This window comes from Rhea americana, unplaced genomic scaffold (genome assembly GCF_003343005.1).
Source record: "Rhea americana isolate MKP2758 unplaced genomic scaffold, rheAme1 scaffold_709, whole genome shotgun sequence".
Taxonomy (NCBI): domain Eukaryota; kingdom Metazoa; phylum Chordata; class Aves; order Rheiformes; family Rheidae; genus Rhea; species Rhea americana.
The window spans coordinates 9,646-33,306 of record NW_028186878.1 but is presented as its reverse complement, the minus strand read 5'-3'; the positions used below and the strand labels follow the sequence as shown (position 1 = coordinate 33,306).

Genomic DNA, 23,661 nt, shown 5'->3' with positions numbered 1-23,661 from the left:
CGGCCGCTCCGGCATCGCCCTCCGGACGCCCTCGAGCTGCAGCCGCTCCTGGCCCCGCGCCGGCGGCGGCAGCCTCAGCTCCACGCCGCAGAGCAGCAGCAGCACCGGGAGGCAGGTGGCGGCGGCCCGGACGTCCCGCGGCGCCCTCGGCATCGTGCAAATAAAAAAAAATAAAAGGCCCCCGCGGGCCGCTCTTATCGACGCCGCCAGACGAATGGGTGAAGTTGCCCAGACCTCGTGTTTATATGCGCCGGACTTTGCCCGCCTCCCTCCCGGCCCGGCCCGGCCCGGCCGCACGCCGGAGCAGCCGCCCCCGCTCTTGCGGCAGCCGCGGGAGAAGGTGCCCCGAGCCTCCCGCCGCGGGAGGTTCAGCCCCGCCGGGCCGGGCGGCGGCGGTGCACGCACGCTCCCGCGCTCGGCCGGCGCACGTCAGCCCCATCCGCAGCCCCGCGCGCAAAGTCCTCGCGTTGGGGTTTTGCAACGCGTTTCCCACCTGCGGGCGCTACCCGCAAGCAGAGCGCGGGGCTCCCGCGCGCGGAGCATCAGCCCCGGCTGAGGCCGCGTGTTTTCTTCCAACAGCCGTTGGAGCTGGAGATTTACAGTCCAGCAACGGCAATAAAACCGGTTGTGTTTTAACAGCAGCGTTTAGCGAGCGCCGGGCGCCCTGTTACGAAACGTCCCGGAGCGTCCTCGCCGGCCCGCGAGACGCCGAATCCCGGCCGTGCCGACACGGACTCGGCGGAAACAGCRCCCCGCGTTTCCTTCGGGCCTCGCTCCGCCGCCCGTACGCAGCGCTTTGCAGCACGAGGCCGGATGGATCCCGGCGCACAGCAGCTTCCTCCCCGTGCAACGCTAACGGTCGGAGCGCGCATCCCTAAAAYGATGCAACCGCAGCACAACTTTCACCCACCTGGCACAGGCCGGCGGCTGCGAGGGAGCAGCGCGCGGGTCTGCGGGCGGCCCGGGAGAGCACTCGCCGTGGGGACGGCGGGGGAGGACGAGCGGGTGCCCCCGGCCGGCAGCAAGCAGGAGAGCCCTGCCTGCTCCCGGGTGGAAACCGGGGCAATTTTGATSGTTAAAACGGCAGTTCTGGGAAGTCGGCTAAGGAGAGCAGTGGAAAGCCTCGCAGAAGCTCGGGGCGTGCACTGATGGGTCTAGAAAGGCTTTTACGCCTCCTCTTTCTTCGCCTACGGGTAAGACGCGGTCCGGCAGAGAGCCCAGCAGCCGGGGACATCACCGACGCTTCCTGACGTCTGGAAAGTCCGTCGAATCCGGGTGCAAGCCGCCCGCGGCCGTTCTGCAGAGCCTGCCTCCGCGCGGACCAGCCGGAGCGGACGCCGCCGGCGCCGGCCGCGCCGCGTTGCTGCGGCGAGCTGCCACCCCTCCCGCGCCGCCGCTGCACGTGCCGAGACCGAACGCGAGCAGGGCTGGGAAGAGGAACGCGAGCACGAGCTGCTCCCCCCCCCCCGCGAGCCGGCTGCGACCACGGATCTGTGAAGCCAGCCCGAGCCGGGCTCGCAGAGGGACCCCAGGAGCAACCAAAGCCCGGTGGAAACCGCCGCTCGGGYGCGGAAGGCGACGCAGGTACCGCTTCGACGCGGCTCATTGCAAGCGCGACGCCAAGGCGCGCGGGGCGCCAGGCAGCCTCAGGCCCGGGCTGCAGGCAGCGTCCGCCGGAGGCAGCTTCAGCACCTCCGCGATTACAGCATCGCTTTGGGGGGCTGGGGAAAAAAAAACAGTCCTTGGGGAAGGGGAGAAACGCGGCCAGGCCCCAGGGCTTCGGCGCCCGGGAGACCGCGGCCGTGGCAGCCCCGGGCAGGGAGGTTTCCTCTGCGCCGTTTCGGGCCGCCGCTASAAAGCACTAGGACACGCTTCTGAGCGTCATCCAGAAGCGTGCAAACGGCCGGGGGGACCGGGAACACGGCTCCTCCCGCGCCGCCCGTGCGGGTGCTCGCCCGGCGGCTGATGTTTTTCCAAGCGCGAACTGCTGTCACGATGAATCTGCACAGTGGAATCTTTTTTCGACCTTTAGACATTTCTAAATAAAAGACAAACAGGATAAATCAGGTGAGCAGAAAACAGCTTTTATCTYGTTGCAGCAGGAATCACATTTCTCTTCTTGTTGTAGGTTTACAGCATTCACCAAGAATGAAACTTCTGTTCCACTTGGAAAAGACATTTCTGCCTTGACCGCACTCACAGTCAAAGATTAACTTTAATTCCCAGACTCCTTTGCCCATACAGTGCAGGAAATGACTCAAATTCAATCACCAAAAATAGAAACCTTGTTTGACATGTTCTCTCAGCCCGCGCCTAGAAGAGCCCCTTTGTACTGATGCTTGAGGTGTAAGAAAGGCCCCTGCTTGCAACATGCATCTTTCCTGGCACCGGCTCCCGGGACGGACGGAGTCGCACGCAGTGCTGATGTTAAGGCTTTGGTCCGTCCTCCGGTCACGCTGCTTTACAGCTTCAAAATGGTATTTCCCTTTCCACAGGCACGAGGATGCTGCAATGCCTTGAAATCGGCCTCTGCACGACGAGCAGCCAGCAAGCTCAGCCGGGCAGGGTCGGGGCGCTGCTTGTTGAGAGAAGTAGCTTTAAGGAAAAGCATTTCCATGCTGCGCTTCTCCTCCTGGGCGAAGAGGGGCTGCATCTCACCCCTCCGACACGTCCAAACAGCCCGAAACTACGCGACTAGCGTAGATAATCGGTGGTGGMAGTTCTCGTTTTGCACCTCCACCTCTCTCGGAAACGTTCTCTGTTCCCTCTGCGACAAAACCGAGCGCAACGCYCCACGTGCTCGCTGCCCCGCGGCTGCGGCTCCGCCGGGTCCTACCAGGACCGCGCTGCTTCCAGCTCGCGCAGCCTCCCGCCAGGCCCTTCAGAGGCTCCGAACCTACCCACGCTCCTTCCACGTCCCAACCTGAATTCCCCAAAGCTGCCASTTATCCCCAGTCCAGGGCTTTCAGGAACATTTTGCTCCCTTGGAAGAGTGTGCATTGAGACTTGAGACTCCTGAAGTCAACCGGGCGCCGTTGCACAAGGCTCCACAGATGAGGGAACTCAGCAGATGAGACATGGTAACATCTAGTATTTTATCTCGCGAAGTGGTTTTAGCCACAGCTGCAACGCGCGTGAGAGCCGCTGAGTTCAGCCTCACGGGGCAGGTAGCAGGGAACAGAGCTGGGAAGGGGGGACCTGGGACGGGGAGCCCAAGAGCTGCTCCGTGGGAAGGAGAATGCAGAAAGCTCCTTAAAACCCCGCGGCTTAACAAGYGTCCGGATGCCTTGTTCAATGCAAGGTGCAATTTTGGGTGAGGCAGGAGAATGAAAGCTTCCAACAAGTTAAAGAATTGTGCAAGTTTGCTACTAGTCTAAACAGAAGCACAAAGAAACGTAAAAGCTCGCTGCCAACGTCATTCCCCTGCCGGGACCACGTGCGCACGCCGCACCTGCCCGCTACGTGCTCAGCACCGTCGCGCCGCCGCAGGATGATCTCCGGCTCCGGGCGAGGGGAGGCCGCGCGGTGCTGCCCATCGCTCCCGAAGGAGTCGGGCAAGCAGCGTTGGCGCAACGCTATTCGGTGCCCCAGAGACCCACAGCGAACACCGGCGCTGGAAGATTTCTGCCTCCACAATCCCCCTCTGCTCTTTCTGAGCGCTTCCAGGTCTGCAGGATCAGCGAGGAACCAAGCTGTGCTGCTTGCTGCAGTCCGAAGCCAGGCACTCATCTGCCTTCTTCACCAGTCAGGAGGAAATTAGTCACCTAAGTGCACAGTCCAGGCGCGTGACTTAGGGAAGGGTTGTGCACACAGAGAACATTGCTCCAGGACCAGAGGATCCAGCGCTCCGAGAAGCGGCATGTAGGCACAGAACAAACATCCTGCAAGCCAACAACAGACTTGCACTGAGCTCCAGGCGGCCTGATCCGCGACACCGTTCAGAAAACGAGCGGCTCTCTACAGTTTGCAGGTGGATAATTGGGAACCAGCTGAGGAAACTCAAGTGTGTAGTGCAGGTACACGGTTAATGTCCATTTATCTCTCTTGAAAGGCCAGAGCCAGACGAGGAGTTAYCGCAAAACCAAAGCATGCCCGCAACAGCGCGCTGAGGAGCTAAGGGACGGGCAGCAGGGGGGAAGACGAAGGCAGAGCATTGCCTACCACGAGGGCGGTTGTCTGCTCCAGCAGGAAGCGCATTCCAGGAATTTTTCCGCGCTGCTTCAGGAGCCTCTCCATCATCAGCCCAAGGAGCCGATGGTGCAAGAGGCAGTGGGATGGTGCAAGAGGCAGTGAACCCTGACGTAGGACCTGCCTGCTATTCACTGAGAGCTTTTTGTTTTTGGACAAAACTCTGCTCCCCCAAGGCATGTGCCTTCACATGCCTCCAAGAAAGGCAACAAGGACAACGGCTGCTCCGAACTCGTGGCTCTGAGCAGGCAGGAAATTCCAGCCATTCTCCTGTACCAGATCCACAGCTGCATTTTTCTGATTGAAGCCTGGGGAGCCCTTCACAGACACCGTAAAAAAGGGTGGGTTCTCCATCACCTTTCCTTAAGGTCAGCTTTGATTTGCAAGCCGGGAAAATGTGGAGGGCTCAGAGCCTGCCAGATGGATGCTGTCCAAAAATCCCACTTCATTTACTAACAGTTTGGAGGACTCGAGGAGTAGGGGAGAAGAACAGAAGGGGGGCATAGACTCCCAGAGGGACAAAACTGTTGTTAGAAAGAAAGCAAATGTGGTAAGATCTATTAGGAGCCAGCTGACCGAAGAGCTGACTTGCTGGCGCTCTGAGCCTGCACCCAAGAAACCCAGGTGGGACACACCACCCCGCTCCACATTGCTTCCTAGCTGACGRCCATGGTAAGCTTGGATTTCTCGCTCCAGAGCATTCTGGTTGCAAAACACCCTTGTCAGCAGATGGCTCTTTCAGTGGTATGACATCATTCTGGAAACAACACCTTGTAGGAAAAGCTTATCACCTTATAAAGCAAATAAAAAAAGAGAGTGATTTCAGCGCACACACAATAGAAGAATTAGGGATTGGCTCACAGGAGGGTCAACGCTCTCTCCGGGGAGCACGCACCATGGCTCATGTTTGAGGAAGATCTCAGATCTCCGCATTGGCTCCTACAGCCTCGCACAGCCTGACTTTGTTCCAGGCCGCCTGCAGCCCGGCACATGTTGGTCATCAGCGAGGTAGTAAAAGGGAGCGAASGATTTCGATGGTCCGTCCCTGGAGGAAAAGCCAGTGAGCTAAGCGGGCTAGTCACACCAGCCCAGGAAAGGTGAGTAACGTGCCCAGTCTGYGCCAGCAGATCAAAGATCAAGAGTAAGCACCCAGGCACAAAACAAGTCCGTAGCAGAGACTGAAAAAGAACCTTTAAGTTTGCTTTCCCGATTCCTCCTCCAGTCACAAGCCGCCTTTAGCTCTCCAGGCTGAGGCCCAGCAAAGTCCTCCCGCGCAGCGTTCAGGCCAGGCTCTGCGCAGCAGAGCTCACTGCTCGGTGCCAACAGCCCTGCAGGAAGCCGCCCGGCTCCGGGCAGCTTCTGGCCCCCTGCACGAGCACGGCAGCGACGCCGGTGTCCAGCCTGCTCTGCCTGTGGATCGCTAAGCAGCTGGCAAGGGGCAAACCCCGAAACGACAGGCGTTCAGCGCAGCTCCGCTCGCCGTTTCTGGTGGCGTTGCTTCGCCAGGCGATGCCTTGCTTTCCCCTCGCCTTGGCAGCGTTCGGGGTGGCGAAACGCGGGACTGCAGGAGCTCACATAAGGCACGAGAGCATCGAGCTGAAGCTCTCGAGGAAGGTCTAAGTTTTACCCTTGCAAATCTGTTCCAGTCTGTTTCCTCGGACCTACACGCAGCAAGTCAAAGCTGCGGGCAGCCTCCCCCGTGCGCACACCAGGGCGAGAGCCGCGCGCAGTCCGGCCCGGCGCCGGCATCGGCTGTATGGCAGCACCATCTGGTGGTACCGGCACCACGCTGGCCGCTCCCAGTCAGCACCAGTGGCTGCGGGAAAGCAGAGGCAGCTTGGAAGCGACCAGGAGCAAGCGGGTTGATGGCAGACCCCGCGAGGAAGAGCGAGAGMCAGGGCCCGCCTACAGCCGAGGCGACCGGGGCGAGAAGAGGCAAGCCACGACTTGCCACGACTTGCCAGGACGTGAGAACTCCCGAGCTTCGGACTTGCTCCCGAGGAAGGCAGCACGTGACAGTGGTTGCAGCCTGGTGCAAGTCTGCAAACACGCTGSTAACCCTCCTGCGATCGCTGAGGTGGGGCTTCCTCCAGAGAGGGAGCGTAACACAAGAAACCTGACGGGGAAATGCGTTACTGTCGTTTCTCAAAYACTTTAGGAAGCTTGCAATGGATTTCTGGCCGGAAGATCGAGACATCTTTCCAATGGCTCCAACCTCTGCTGCTTTCTGTTGCGTTACGCAGCAGAACCACCAGGTCTTCAYGTCTGACGCCCCTCAAGTCCCAGCTCTGCAGGGAGCGGGGCACAGGGAGCTCCTCGGGGAGACCTGCTGCTGCCGCTTCAGCCAGCGCGGGACCAGGGACGGCTGGAGGGAGTAGAAACATTTTATTACAGAACTGACAGAGCTGCAAGACACAGAAGAGATTTAGGGTTCACTGGGCACCACAGACTTTGCATTACTCGGCTCTGAAATTCAGGCTAAAGAAGAAAACTGGAGAAGTCAACCGGACGAGCTGCAAGCATCACCGTTTGGCGTACTGGCACAAAGCTTTAGTAGACTCAACCCTCCCCGCCTCCAAGCACACTAGTATCTGTAAGTTTGGGGAAGCTCGTTGAACCCAAACCGAGTACGTGATTAACCTTTCTGTCTTCTAAACAGACGGCTGCGGAGAGCCGGGCTCGACAGGAGTCTAGTRTTGCATCCAGCAGCGCTCTTCACTGCAGAACGCCTGCGCTCCGGTCGCTGTGGATCCAACAGGCTTACGGGAAGACGGGAACTAACGAGCACGCCGAGCAGACGGGTCCACACAGATACCTAAGCTAAGAACAAAGCAGCAGGAGTTATTTTCCRTTTGTTTAAAGAAATGCACTGATTCCAGCTTGGGATACACAGAGGCAGCCCCAGGCTCTGGAGGGAAACAGCTCCAAGTGCAGCTCTCCAAGAGTCAGGGAGAGCTTCTATCAAAGCGTTGCCTCATGARTAATAATAATAATAAAAAAAATCTGAGTAGAGTTGACATTTTTGGTGTGAAAACTGTCTAAGTGGGTTTGTTAATTAGATCTCTTCACCACTGCCTGCTGGAATTATCCAGCGCAGAGCGAAATGGGTAAGTCTCCAACTTGTAAAGAAAAGCTGTTAGGTAGCTTTTGCTCACCAAAGCTTCCAGGATTACCRGTCCTTCAGGCACTAACTGTGCTGCTGCACACTTTTAGGAATCACCACCAAGCCAGGGAAAGGACACGCTCACGCTCACTAGGCCTCGGTATTTTCATGCCAGTAAGTCTGAAGAGATACAATTATTGTGTAAGTGATATTTYGGTATAACACCCTGCATGTTTGGGCTCCATCCGTTACTCTCTTTCCTGGTATGTTGAGGTAACTTTTCCAGTCTTAGCTCAGAGAGCACAGCACAACGCAGCAACAGGCAATTTGCTTACATCCTGTAAGCAAATGCGTAATAGATGGCAAGACAAAACTTCCAAATACTCTTCTGAATAAAAGGGCATGAACATTCAAGATATGCAGCTGAAGTCTAATAGAATTGAGTCTAGATGGCCTCTGTTCTCATTCAGGAAGAGCCACGCTGGATCAGACAGACCCATGCAGCCCAGGACCCTTTCTCCAACAGCAGGAGGTATTTAGGGGTCGGTATAAGAACAGGACAAATATATTGTTATCTGTTCCGACTATGATTGTCGATATGGAATTCAAAAACCCAGTGGTGGAAAATTACAACTCTCCAAAGGGTATCTTTAAAAGTGAGTCCTTCAGAAGATTGTTAAAGAATACCAGGAGACAGAGTTAAACTCTTTATTTACTTTGAAATATCAGTTTAAATTTTCAGTTACAAAGTCCAGTCTAGCAATAGCAAGCCGAAAGTATGTTAACGGTTCTTTATTACACAGCCCTTTCGTGACACACTAGATTGTTTGGTTTTACAAGGCACTGCAAGAACACACTGAGAAAAACAGAAGCCCCAACAGATTTRTAATTGTAGCTCCGAGAGTCCTGATAAGCATGAGATTACACCTGAGATACCCAAACAGACAATTGTTTATTTCACCACAGTTAACAAAAGGGGGACCCAAAAGGCTCAGCAATGCTACAACATGCATAACCAAGTCTGAACAAAACACAAAAYCTTAAAGAACAGACAGGATAACTGTAAAGAATTTGGCCAATCTAACCGACAAGGACAAGTTAAGTAGCAAATATTCTGCTTTTCCTTTGTCGGGTCTGAATGTGTTTCAGAAAACCTCAAGAACTCAATTCAGTGCACTTTCTAAAGAGCATACTTGGATAAAGGAGACACTGAGTAACTTCAGTAGTTTCTCCTAGCAATAAAAGCCCAGTCTTTCCACCCACCTTAGGTGCAAATGGCTCATCTGTCCCCATCACCGCCATTCTGCTTTCCAAAAGTAAGCCCAGCACAGGACAAGGCACTCCCTGTTCAATCAAAGTAAACATTTTCAATTCAAGAAGCTGGTGCAATATAAAACCTGAACGTGTATTWAAGTAGCACAGACTTATTTAAGGGCAGTGTATAGTCTCATTTCCTATATCTGATTCCTATTTATTGGGAGGCATTTTGTTCTCTATTTTGTCTTAAAATAGACTGAGCAGAAGCAGATCTCAGGTTTCAATTAACAAGGTGAAGAATCAACAATATTCTCAGCTTTGTTTCTACTTTGCAGGTTTGGCAAAACTGTCACTCTAGTCACATAAGACACTAACCAGATATGAATACAAGTTTTTAAGAAAAAGTGCATTTTATACTGCAAAATCAACTAGTGATATTTTATCCATGCCAAGTAAAGTTTGAAAACAAGTCTTTGCAACTCTGAAATTTCATTAAAATATTATTGGACAGCATATTAAAGTAAGTAAGGAGACAACAGGAGTGAAGTTACTTCGTGAAAGYATGTTCTAAGCATACAAGTCAATTGCTAACAATTTTAATAGCTGCACTGATGAATGAATTCTGAAAATCATAATTAATAAAAACACACAATTGTACTTTCTACATCTAAACATTGGTTTCCAGTCAGTTTTCAAACACTACCGCTCATTCTTGAAGTAGCTTAGTGTCTGAACATAAATTGCATGGTTAGAGAGTTAGAAACACACTATAAGTTAAAAAGAAGCACAAATCACAACTAGTTAAACCATGATACAGCATAGTCAAATCATAACAGCTGATTTAGTCTAGCGCTAGCTCTTGTGTTAGCGGGGAAATTATCAATTCAACTCATTTACATATTTTTCCCATTTTTGGTTTTAGGAATCTTTTCCTGTTGCAATTCCTTTTATACATTTCATAAGAAAGCCTGCATGCAAGATCATTGAATTACACASTAGAATGAAAATATTCAAGTATTAAAAGAAACTTCAGTAGACTAAGTTTTTAAAAACCTTTCATCAACAAAAATAACAACACTGGGAGTCTGTGCTATCCATTTGCAAGTCTGCAGGCCTGGAAGCTCTTGAGTTCTTACTCCAGGCATGCCACTGAGTGACAGCGGCCTGGAATAACACCTTTTGCTAGCTGACTGAGGCACTAGAAGGTTAAATATTGCCTGCACAACTGGCAGAACAACGAGAGAGAAACACCGCAGTTTGAATGCTACATCTAAGTGAGACTGTCTAGGTAAGTAAATACAAATAGCACGGTTTCCTACCTGACTTACCACAGTACTTGCAGTACAAATCCTAAGGAGATAAAGATAAGGTGACACACTAGATCAGAGCCACGGCTCAGCAAGTCAACTCTTCTGCTGTGGGCAGCAGTCCTCCCGGTGCTTCAGCAGAACAGCGACAACTCGCAACGCTTTCGAAAGCGACACTGCGTGCAGACAAATGCCTTCCCCGTTTCCGCAAGGGGCCACCCGCGAACCCCACAGCTGGGATGCAGGAAGTAGCATTTCTTTCACATTTTCTCTAGATACCCCATCTCAGCCTCCCTCGTCATCACGATGAAAGCAGAACAACTGGYCAGTTTTCAAGTCCTAAACTTTTGAACATCCTCAGTCAGTTCCCCTCCCTGAAAAACCCTCTAAGCCAAACAGTTCCTGGCTGCAGTCTCATGTCACAACCACACTCAATACCTCTCACCATCTTCGTGACTTTTTCATCCTTTCCCACTACCACCATGTTTAAGAGGAACCAATCACGTTGGGAAATACTCCAAATAAGCATGAACTGTTCCACATGACCTTACAGATCTTGACATCCTTTCCAAAAGCTGTCAAAAAGCAGATAGCTCCGTGCAATAGTCAATCATAGCCCCACTAGTCTTAAGGTAAAGAAGCTTTCAAGCTCACAGGATTTTCTTCTATCTTTTTGTTGTGTTTCATAAAGTAGATTACCATGTCTTAACTCAAAGGAAACATCTTCTGACATCATAGTCACCAGTTTATCAAGGAGTTTATGAGTATCTGGAGTTCCTCAAAATCCTCCACAGCATTTAATAACCAAAACAATTAAATTGTCATCAACAAACTTCACCCACTCGTTAGCCAATCGCTACTCCAAGCTGTTGGCAAGTACATAAAATTACATCAGACCCAGTACAGTGGAACCTCCCTAATTCTCTCTTCCACACAAAATATTCTCACACCCATTTCTCAGCAAAGTGTATTATCAGACCCAAGTTTGCAGTCATAGGATTCTAAAATATTATCAGTGTTTGCATTTTACAAATTGCAGGCAAAGCAATAAACACTAAACCTGAACTTCCTACACTTACTCACTAGCATGAAAATGTTTGTAGTTGGCAACAGGTCTCCCAGTCAGTGCAAATTAGCAAATTCTATTTATTGATGATCTGGAAGAAAAAGCAGATAGTAAGCACTACATAAAACACCAGCTCTTTGAAGCTCTGCATCATTTTTGTGTCATATTTCCAAAGAAAATATGCAGCTCTTGGAAAGATATTATGAATTAATGAATTTAATAAAAAGACTTTTAAAAAAGAAAAGTATTTAATTTAGGTTGAGATTAAATAAAATTCATTTAATGCCATTTTAAAAAGTTTCACTATACAAAATTTCTCTACCACCAAGACACCCTTTACAAATACAAACTCTGATAACTAATTCTCAAGAACAAAAAGACTAAAAAATAAATAACATTGTCTAACAAATTGATCACATGGAAGCGTCACAAAAACAATTATGAGGAAATGCACAGTTTAAAATGACGCTCAAGGCAAAGTACTTCTGAAAATGAGAATTTTAACACTGATATGTAGAAGGTCACTACTGCAGTTCTTAGACAAACAGAAGTCACTGAAATCAACTTGGGTTTTTCCTTTGAATGGCAGAGAGGACCAACGATACACTTCTGGAAAGAACAGCTATAGGCGTTGAACAGGAAAAATTCCACAAGCTGAATGAACTAACTTGGAAAGAGGTTCTCGCCACGAAGCTGCCGCCTTCTACCTTCCCTGCTGAACGAATCTGGCAGTTTTCTTCCTYGGGAAAACTGCGCATAATTCCTCAGCACCTCAGGTGAATGCCACCGAGTGGAGATCTCCAAGGCTGACTGCTTCTACTCAAAGGAGGCACAAAACGTTCCACAGATAAACACTGATAAATTTAGCAGCTAAGATACACTGATGACAAAAACTTCTTACCAGATAAAGGAATAAACCTACAAGAAGATAAGTACCTTAACTATTTGCAAAAATGCGTCAAATCACCAATACTTAAACAAAACATTAAATATAATAAATTACTAATCAGAAAGTCTGCCTGCCTGCCTGACAATCTGATAAGTGCTACTTTGTATTTTAATGCAAAAGAAAACATTTACTTTGAAGGCAAATTCGTTTGATAGAAAGTACAGTAGTATTTTGGTTGGTAGKCCAGAAGTATATCCAAACATTTTCATACAGAGCTTCCCTTAGCAAAGTTATTACAACCGCAAAAGTCTGCATCCTCTCTCAAGAGTTACAAGGAGAAGTGGTATTTTCTTCCTCACCAAACTTCTACTGGAAAACAGCAAGTTAATAGCAGCTCTCACTGAGAGATACTGTAGCAAAATCATCCATAATTAGAAAAATTAAAATAATGATATTCTAARAAGTTTCAAAATCTTGGGATTTTTATATATATACATATATTTGTAAAGTTATTAGAATCAAAGCACAGGCCTTCTCATTTAAGTGACTCCTTAACGAGACATCCTGGTCTTCAACCACCAATTTTATTTCTGTTCCCACTATGGCATTCTCTTTCTTTCACGGGAGTCTTGTAATTTGGAACCAAATGATACTCCTAGCATAAATAACTTTTAAAGTCCTGCTCAGAACCTGTATACACATTTTCCCAAATAAATTACTTGGAAAGTCCACATAAGAAGCGGCGCTTCACACCCTCCCATTGGGAGGGGGGGYACTAATAAACAACCTGGACTACTCATTCTAGGCAAAACTCTTAGTTTTCAGAAAACTGTCTCTGGTTTACAGACAGTGGGAATAGGTTTAAGATTTTAGAATATTTGATTTGGCAAAATATCTTTGAATTCACATGTTAGCATATTTATGCCTATAATAAATCAAGGTGACAACTCAGAATTTAAGTTAAACATTACTCTTCATCTAACCTCTAACGAGAATGAAAATTTATAACTAAGGAAGTTATAAATTACTCAACCTTCACCTTAAAAATAACAGCTAGCACCATGAGTCTAGGATAAAGATCTCCTGCAGAGAAAGTGGCCTTTAGCAAAGCTATTTAACCGCTAATGATTTGCTTTATACACATACGAAACAATGCATTTTGTACAGGAGGTATATGGTTGATTTGAGTGAGGAAGGTGGCATCAAGAGCATAATAAAAAAGACATTTGGAAGTATTTGGCGCAAGGTAGGTTCATACTGTGTACAAAAAGCTATCTCCTGCTTCACAACAAAAGGAACCCAAAACACATCCCTCCTATTTGCAGCTACCAGTTAACCAGTACATTACAGAGAGCCCCACTAATATGTGGCAATTGGTGTGYGTGTGAGAAATCAGTGCCTAAAATATTTTTCAATTTTAGCGAAGCAATTTAGAGGACTCCTTGTCTCCAACAAGTACTGTTTTACAATGGATAAAGCCACATCGTTCCAACTATTTTCAGTTATACTTTTACATTATGATCTATAATTTGGGTCAAAAAGGAAAATCAAAACAAAATGAAAGCAAACCTTTCAACTTAAGAACTAGTCATTAGAAGATGGTTTTATCAGTTCCCCGCACCTGAATGCCAAGTCTTGATGAGAAACTTTCCATCTGTGCTGTATTAGACTGGTCAGTAGCTGTCACTTGACTGACAGATGAGCCCTGGGTAAAGCACAGCACACATACTTCAGTCACTGCAGAAATGAGTAGTTGCAGGTGTTTAAAAGAAGAGATTTTGAATCCTTTGTTGCCTAGGCTGAAATGCACATATTTGACCAAAAAAAAGTCAATTTCTAGAAGTGGAATTTTCATTTTTGAAGTCTCCAATTCTTGTTCTGTACGTTTCAGACAGACTGTCCTCCCCAGTACCTCTGTAGCAGGGAAAATTTTGGAAGTGCAATACTAAGGTAGTTTCTGCCCAGTTTCAGTGTTCATGCTGACAATTGATTTTTTCTTCAGAATGCTCCAAAACATCAAGCATTTCTTCTATTATAGCCTGTAGTGCCCGACCCAGCTGTTCTGCAGTATACGGTTTTCCCAGTGGAGGCACATGAACAAAAGCAGACCTCCCACGGCTCTGATACAAGGAAGTATAGTAAGTGAAGTCACAAAGGTATCTGAAATATAAAAATAAAACTTATTTAGCAACAAGTGACAAATACAGTGTGCAAACTGTCTGACAGGATGAACTGTATTCTTATCATTCAGCATTGCATCAACATCCTGTAATAAAACGTGGAATACGAGCCAAGTATCGTGAGTTTCTGAAACTGCTTTAATCTAATCTAGGACTAGGAAATATAAGAATTTCTCCTTTCCTTTATGACTGTACAACCACAGAAGAACGAGTGGAATTGATGGCCCCATTGGAGGTGAAAAGCGTATGAATCACACAGGCCTCAGTGAACTGAGCACGAGAAGACCATGCTCTGCAGCACGAGCCTGTTTTCCCCATTTGTCACTATCATCCCATACCTGCCCGCATCCTTAGATATAGTGACAGTGACATCCAGCTCCAGTGCTGAGACTCTCTCGCAAACTGTGTCCATGTCAATAATTGAATCGATGCATTCTGGGCCACCTTCTACGCAACACTGAGAGCCTGGGCAGAAGCGGCAGTTGTCTAAGCCTTTATAACCCACATTATGGCCACACTTCTCCAGAGTTACAGTTGTAGCCATACCCGAAACACCCACATGAACCACCAGCTAAAAGAGAAAAGAAAGAAGTTAGATCAACCAAAATAGAAGTGGTAGAGAATCAACAGCCAAAAAATTCCCAGTAAAATACTGATGCAGTTGCATGAATTCTTACATGAATACCACAGTAACAAGTCATTTTATCAATGAACTCGTGGGTCCACTACAGAACAATTGTGCTGATTTCACTCCCTCCCCAGCCTAAGTTTTAATTTACTCATGGCAAGATGAACGTTGGCACAATCACAACGAAGCCCACTGGTGGAACAGCCACAGAGGCCCGATTAACTAACTGYGAGCTGCCTCGTCAGCCCTTTACAGCAGCCTCTTCACAGCACTTTCCTGCCATTAATGGGGGCACTCCATTTTGAGCTATAAAATTATACAAATTCAAATGTTCTCACAACAAAAGAAGAAAACATCTATTGAGGGTCTACAATTCTAAACATGCATTTAAAAAAATGTGACTTCGCATTATGTTCACTGCTGCAAGAATGCCAGATTTCAACCATTTGTTCTGTCTTTTCTCCTCCTCACTCTACTCACTCACTTGCGGACTGTGCTTTTTCCATAATGCAGGAATTAGTCTTTGCACGGTCTGATATTCAACGGGGATTTCATACACATGCAGATCCACATCATCTCGCAGTCCTAGCTTCTCCAGTTCCTAAGAACACAAGGAAATAAAACTCAAGATGATCAGGCACAAACTCAGCAGAGGATATATTTCTGAAAGGTTTAAGGGCAGAGTGAGTCCGCTGTGGGGGACTCGTACAGGCTTACATTACAGGTTAAATAACCTTATAAACCGTAGTGTCATTGCCTTCCTACTCCCTGAGCAGCCAGAAAGTGGGAGTCACTGGACTAATATATTTCAAAAATACAGAGAGGGGAAAGGGGGAGGGGAAAGCAATGCTATTATTCTAGTACAGCTGGTCACTACAGAATCAAAGCAGTTTTCTATATCATACCCTACACTACCCCTAAAGACTCTCTCTTGGAGGCAAGACAGAAAAAGCAGCAAAAAGAGAGAGAGAAAACATAACCRGGAACAACAACGACATCTCTTTCCACCTGTGTTAACAGCCTCGCTGGCAGGACCTTTTGTTCAGTTCTGATGTGTGCGCAACAAAGAAACCAACATTTAACTGACAATTGTTATCAGCAACACCTACACTAAAAAAAGGGCTGTCTATAACATTCTTAGAAATACTAACTTTTTGAAAGAACTAGATAATATAGAGAAAGTAGAATTGGGAGAATTACATTCATAATCTAATTTGTTATCTCTCAAAATTGCTGGATTGAAGAGCAAGTTTTCATGTTTGCTTCCAAATAAACAAGTAACAACTCTCACCTCTAGTTCACAGTACTACAAGACAGATTGTCTGGGATTCTCCACAAATATTAACAAACATTCCTCATATGAAAAACAGAAGCAACACTGGCATACCCTCCACAACATATTTGTTTCTACTTTTATTTTGGCAGAATTAAAAATACAAAACAGCCTATTTCCAAAATAGAAAATGGGTTTCCTTTGCTAGCTTTACCTATACCATCTAATACATTACTTAACTTTGCAATATTAACTTTTACCATTTTAGTGATTCAACTAATGTAGCAAACTATTTCTTCTTCTGTAATGCTGACTACAATTATGTCCTGAAACCATCCTACCTATCAGGGCAACAAGTTTAGCCAACTTCCTTTAAACYCTGTAAAACAGTGTCAGATACCTCRCAAAGACTTCCTTAGAACAAGGAAAGAGGGAGGGAAAAAGAAAGACTTTTTTTGTTCCCCCAAAATACCTGACAGGAAAGAATACTGTTTCATTCCAACATGCACTGAAAGTTCTCTCTAAAAACAGCATATGGTCTTGAACATTTTCCAGCTTGAACAGCAGCATAATTATATTTTATAGGAAAGAGTAAAACTGTAGGTTGCTCACTGTGTAGTTACAGAACGCAACACCAGTGGTAAATCTACCTTAGAGTGCATTGCCAAACAGATTAATTTGACCGTTTTTCTCTTCTCCTTTGCTCTTCTTTGGTCATCATTTTGATATGCTCCAGCCTCACCAGAAAAGTTTCAGTCAGGTGCTTGCTCATTTGGTACTTCAGAACTTAACAGTCTAGCCCAGAATAGGACCTCATCAGCAGGGAAACTTTCCAGACCTATCAAACTCAAACTTTCAAGAACTGTAGGAAAGGATATACGCACACAATCTAAAGCTTAAAAAAAAAAAATCTTAAACTAAGTCATCAGCTGAGCGCCAAACCTGTGTTGTTTGCTTAGGAGCCTTGTGCACTGGGAGGCACTTTAAGCGGTGTGAGTGATTTCAGCAATCACACTTAATGAGTTCCAGTGGCATCTGACTCGGATCAAGGTTTTCCTCTAATCAGAACAGCAACTCTGGCACTTTGAAAAACTTTACAGCTGCTTTTCAAGGTTGATAAATGACTGGGAATGGCACTAAAGCCAACAACCTTAGTCAGAATCCTCTTACACCTCTGCCCCCCTCTGGAAAGAAACAGCAAGTATATTCTCCTCTCTGGAAACGGAAGGAGCTCTCTGCTTGCTCTTGCACCTCTATTGCTAWGCCTGTATTTTAGTTACAACTACCAGCTCTAGCTTTTCACAAGTTGATATACAGCAAAAGCTTCTCTTCCTGTGCTTTTCTCTAAGACACGTCAGTTGAAAAATAMAACTCTACTCACGCCAGAAGCTCAAAATGATTACTTGCATTAACATCAAAGGAGCTGCATGCACAGCAAGACAGTAACGTGAAACTCGCACATCCAGAAACCACTACAATTGTTTTCCTGGGTCTGAAATAAAACCAGCAACGTTAAAAGCCACCAAATTATCAACAGACATTTTAGAATATTCTTAAATTATTAAATTAGCTCCATTGCAGGTTCAGATTCTACGATCAGAGCCAAGAGCTCCACTTTTATGCAACTCATAGGCTTTATTTTCCTGTGAACAGAGATTATACTTGCAACATCAGGTTAAGAAGTGCAGATCAGCTATTTTCAATGAAGCTTACTCTGTTCCAAATCTTATTTTTAACTAGGTTTAAAATTCTTTTAAACTAAAGACAGTTTAAAGTTCAGGAGAGGAGAGGAGAATAGAGGATTCAAGTTTTCTGGACTCTTCCATTACAAACATATTTCCTCTATATTTTAATCTAACTGTGGGTACTATTTTAATAGGTCTTTTTCCCTGCAGTTATCAGCATGAATCATTTCTTTACCAGAGGTCTGAGGAAAAAAAAATGCAGACTTGCATGGACAAACATAGACAGGTCTATGTAATCTGTAACAAGATTTAAGATAACTAAAACACACAGAAAAGACAAGAGAAAGACTTTCATGGGCCAGCAGATATGAGCAACAACAATGATAAATCACTTTCTCTGGCTCTGAGGGCAAGTCTGATATTAAAGGCTTGCTGTATTGATTAGTGTCTGGCACACAGAGACATTCATTACCAGAGATGGATGCTAAGTGATGTTTCATCACATCTTCTTTACACAAACCTGCCTTCAAAATGCTAGCYAGTTTATGTACTGCATTAATAAAACACGTAGTTTAGAAATCAGAGTACTTAAATACCGGTTAGTCTTTTTAGAAAAGTTCCAGAATGTTAATAGGTAGGAATTTATTATCACTTCTCCAAAGAGCGTGAAACAGCTGCTAAAGAAGAATATCTGATAGTTGAAAGTTTTACCAACTGCACACTCGCCACAGTAAGCCGGAAACCTCAGGCCTTAGCTCTGAGCCAGACCATTTCAATGACAACTACGTTCTCCAAATGCAGACACACTAAACGTAGTTTTACAAATTCACAGCTTGCTTTTAACCAAACACAGCGAACATGCACTTCCATTCAATAATAAAGATGTACTCTGGCCCTCAGACAACTTATTATCTACAGCCTTGTATACCTGACAAATACAGAAAAACGAACATGTTTGACCGATTCCCTGACCCCTCAACAATGGGCTTCTTTGTGAGCCTTTAATATCCTTATCAGGTCTGTCTAGACACCCTGACAGCAATTGTCCTTAGTAATGTCAAAATGCACTCTGACCTCTCTCCCCGTCCTCCAGCTCAGCCAGAAGCACTTCAATGGGATGAACGCCGGAGCCAATTAGCTTCACACTCCACGGGGCACACCTGTGTCTACACTGACCGGTGCAGTTTGGCACAGAGCGCTGCCTCCCTCGCACCAGGGAGGCCAGAAAATGCACGAAACAGAAAGCCAGTTTTAGCAACTTCTTTGAAGAAAGGTCTCTCCCAAGCAAAAACTCCAACTGAAAACCATCCTCAAGTGAAATATTACAAAGTCTAAAATACGGGACAGAAATCTCACATTTTATAATGCATAGAATATTTTTATTGTAGAACTCAGGAAAGAAAAGAAAAATGGAAGTAAGTTTTTCTCTCTCAGTTCACAGGCTATATCTCTCCCATGCCTAAAAATCTCAGAACATTTAATCTTAGCATTATTAGAATGCTACAGCAACTATTTAAGACACTCTACATGTCAACCACATGTAAAAAAAATCACTTTTCAAAAAACAAGTAACTACACTAGAAATTCACTGCAGTCAGTGAAAAAAAGACACACCATATCTGTGTTCAATTTAGGAAAACCATATAACACCAGAAAAAAAGGACTAGAAAGAAAAGTAGAGAATTTTATCCTCAGGATGCAGGATAATAAAAGATGTAATAAACCAGAACTAGCTTAGCCCTAAAGCTAGGAAGGATTTACAAAGATTGTTTAATTGATTTTTCTTCTATTAAAATGCAGATCACACTGTCTGGGATTCAGAAACTCAGACACGCCTTTGTGTCCACTCAGCTCCATGAAGTCCCCTGTCTGAAACTTGCACAATGCCCAACTTGCATGTGCTCAAAGACATGCTGTTCCTTTTTGTCTGCGCCTCTCGAGGCTGAGACAGAGTAGGGAAAGGCAAATCCTCTACACTGCCTGAAAGTTTATGTTTTCAGTTAGATTCTAACATAAGCTGCTAAATAGGACTCAGAGGAAGACCAGATCTAACACAGCAAGGCACACAACACCAATTGGTTTATATTTTCAAAACACCCCCAAGTCCATAAGATGAATTTAAAATTCACGATTGCTTCATCTATCAGCAACACAGCTGAGCAGTCATCAGTGCCTTGAGCTGCTGGGCTGAAGGAATCACATGCAATTTCTCTTTTTGCAAATTACATTGGGTTTGTTCTTGTAAGTAACATTAGGACACCCACTACTCTTTCTATCCCAGAAGCACAACATCCTTTTTTGTATGAATAAGAACAAACCAGATCAATTAGCCTCGCTACTAAATTTTAATAGCATAGGCATTTTTTTTCATATACCTAGCTTGCATTTTTCCCCAACTTAGGCTGAGCAAATCCTAATTCAAATATGCTCAGCTCCAAAAGGCTYGTGGAGCCAAAGGTTTAGTCTTTTTGCACCAACCAGCACATTAGACATCTGGACATTAGTTGAGCGTAATTGATTATAGTTGTGATTTAATTTAAAAGCATTCTGAAGAAGATATTAATCTCAGAGCTCTGAAGGGAAGAGAGATGTGTTGGGGAGAAAAATAGATCTAATTCCCAGGGTAACTGTACTAAAAGGTATCCTTGAATTCCCAGTAGTTTTGTCATAAGCCACATCCAGAAGTGACAAATAAGGAAGGAGTGGGATAATGTGGCAGCGCTGTCAAAAGCCAGTGTTTTTACAGCATCCTTAATTCCTTAGTTTAACAGGGCACCTAGCTAAAGATTGATTTCTTCTTATTATTTGTGAATATATCCCAAAAAGGTATATCACACATGTTCATACAGTTATGCAGCAGCAAGTGGCATAAACTTGATTCATTCAAGCACGCGTGATCTGCTCAAGCAACGCTGCTTCACAAACACTTCTCACAGCGTATCTCAAGCAAGGTCCAACTCCATGAGWTAGAGTCAGTCAAGCAACACTCGCCTGCTGCCTTCTCAAACAAGAGACGAAGCTGGCCCTGGGGCAACAGATCACCCACGTGCCTCCTGCTTTACCTGCCACAGCTCACCACCGACAGCAGCTTGCCACAAAGGGAAGAGAAGGGAAAAGAGGCAGTGGKTGCCACTTGCTTTGGAGTCAGGGTCCTGAAACCAGACCCAAATCAGACTACTCTGCAGTGTACTCGACTCTACAAGATTGCCACATGTAAGTCTCATTACCAATGTTCAGCTTAAAGGTTAACCAACTTGCCCAGATTCAAGGTAGAGTTGAGAGAAAACATAACAATTCTTACAGGTTTATTTGTTTTTGATTCTCTACAGAATATTAAGCTGTGGAGCATTCCAGCCCCTCCTCACATTTGAAAGATGTCAAATCTAGGGAGTTAACCTRTGAGTTCTTTACTTGCCTTAGCTATATTAACTTAATCTCATTAAATTCTACTAGTTAAAGGTTTGTTTTTAAGTGAACAAACATTATCCATCTCTCCATCTAGGTATCTGGAGCGAGCTGGTCTCGGGTGATAAACTGGGAAGACAAGTTATGATAGAGTTGCAAACTAAAATCCAAAAGGGTATATTATCAGCACATCTCTCTGTTTTAACCTGCCAAAAATAGGTTTTGTTACCTGAACTGCAATCCAACTGGCATTAACAGCATGTTCTCCAAATGGACCAAACCCTGAAACAGAAGTAAATATTCACAGTGACAAAGTCATTCTTATAGATTTGACTGTATGTTCCAAAGTGGTTTGCACTGGCCTGTTTTATACATTCTAAAAGACAAGCCACTTCTTATAATACCCAATTCTTATTTATTTTCCATCTAAGTACTAAATAAGAGACATTCATAAAAACGTTTGAAGTATATACCTTTTATTGGTGAAAGAAAACAGTAGCTTGCCTCAAAAGAAACTCMTTTTTCCCCATCAGACATCGGGGAAGCGTATTTTTTCCCCTCCTGACCAGGTTAGAAAACTTGTTAATAACAAGTAAGTCACCTGATGTCACAGAACAACAATCACTATTGGATTTTCCATTCCTGACTGTTACAGTCCACAACAGAGACTCTCACAAGCAYGGACAAATCTATCTCGAATATTTCTTCTCTACTTGGAAGGTGTTCACCGAGATCTCTATTAGGACTGGTTATTCTTTAAGAGGAAGTAAACAGAACATCGCTGACAACTCATCTATATTAAGCAGCAGAGGTATGATAGCCTTATAAAAATACTCACTATGTCTAAATTTCCTAATGAATAACTTAAGAGTTAACTGGTAATCCACAGCATCTTTTCCTGAGCAAGCACACAAAGGTTAGGCAATTTATCTGGGTGTGATGTCAATATGCTTTAATTTAAAATGTCAGAGTCACAGTATGAGACTAATGCAATTAGAAGACATAAATTTTATCTAACTTGTGAAAGGATTTGAGAGAGACTACAAATATTATATGACACATTAATGGAAACATTCTATTTGCTATCAACAGTAAGTTAGGTCTAAGGTTATATTGCACATAGCCACATAAAGAATTTCCACAGCACGGGCTCAACAGAAACTCCATTTTGAAGGAACTCTTACAACTTAACCAACGTCAGTATCTCCTCAAAATTAATCTTCTGAAGTTTTCCACAAGATCAAAACATAAATGTATTCTTCTGTATGGGCAAACATCCAATATAATTAAGATAATCTACAACTGTAGCACAGACTAACAAGGTTAATAATCAAATGACTTTGCAGATGCTTCCACAAGTCACTGATGTACTAAACAACTTTCTGGAAACAAATAATCACAACCCTCTATGTCTCATTCCTAAAGAAATCATAATTGTCTTATTAAAAAAAATCTAMTTTTAACAATTTCAGCTACAAAGGAAGTGCACTAGAAGGCTGAAATTCTACAGGTGCCCAAACACATGTAATGTAACCCTCCTATTCTGAAGCTAAATGTGAACTGGCACAAATACTACAGAGGACTATTGCTCTTCTGATTCATCTTCTATATAGATCCCTTGTGCTACATCTTTTACAGAAGATAAGCAACTTTTTGGGCAGCATCAAACTCAACCGAGCATGCCCAGGAGTTCTGCATCCACAATAGGGCCCTCCAAGGCTCATTAGCAGTAAACCAGCTGCAGAGATCTTTATGGGATTAGCTCCTTAAACAGTTCTAAAAAAGAAATTGCACATAAATAATACTTATCCTCAGTGAGCACATATTCATAACTGAAAGGGAACACAACCCCACTGCCAATTTTAAGAAGGAATTTAGTGTGACATTTATGACAGAATAGCAAACAGTAAATACGGGGAGAGCTGACAAGATTAGCTGCTAAATTTTAGAAATAGATTTCCCATGAAACTAGAAAAAAAAAGAAGTGTTGCAAGAAGCAGGGTATTTACTGACGCAACTTTTCTGTTTAGTCACTGCTAAGAGCAGCCACTTAGCAATAGATACCAGTTTGGAAAAGYCAGAATTTGCCACCTGCTTCTCAGATCCGTGCAACTGTTCTCTGTAAAGACACTTGCCTCCAATTAAAATCACTCCAGTGCATCAACCACAAGGAACCCCTCACCGCTTCCCCGGCCCCCGCGCTCGCTATTCAAACGGCCTCAACTTCAGCTGCGCGGGGAGCGCTGAATAGTTTCACCGAGTTCCCCATTTGTCACAGAACTGCCTTCCCCACAAATCAAGCCGGCCTGCCTTTGTGCCCTGGGGAAAAGCGTCTGACACGCTCTCGCCTGCTACGCGAGGGCCTTTCTTTCCCCCACGGCACTTCTGCTGCGCTACGTGTGTTATTTTGATAACAGTTTCGGCTTCAACACCTCCGTGGCCCAGGACACGCCGGGTCAGCCAGTAAATCCGCCTCTGCCCTCTCGTGTTCCTGCTCCTTGACAGGATCGGTCCCCTTCTTTCCCCAACAAGCAACACCCCGGGGAAGGGTTAGGGATGGAAGAAGAGGGGGATCCTGAAGCCCCCAGCCCGGCCGAGCGTTAGGGAAGCAGCCCCAAAGCCCCTCGGCAGCTACCGCAGGCAGCACTGGCCCCCAGCGCCACGTCCCTGCGCCCCCCCC

At 45.5% G+C, this 23,661-nt stretch overlaps 1 protein-coding gene across 1 annotated transcript; it reads right to left on the bottom strand.

The window, feature by feature from the left end:
* Positions 1-7,985: 7,985 nt before the first annotated feature.
* PGPEP1 (pyroglutamyl-peptidase I) lies at positions 7,986-21,276 on the bottom strand (the record flags this gene model as incomplete). The annotated part of the gene is made up of 4 exons (XM_085321739.1): positions 7,986-13,970; positions 14,329-14,561; positions 15,103-15,219; positions 21,211-21,276. Coding segments are annotated over 4 exons (609 nt in total), but the record flags the coding sequence as incomplete, so codon positions are not given.
* Between the last annotated feature and the right edge of the window lie 2,385 nt (positions 21,277-23,661).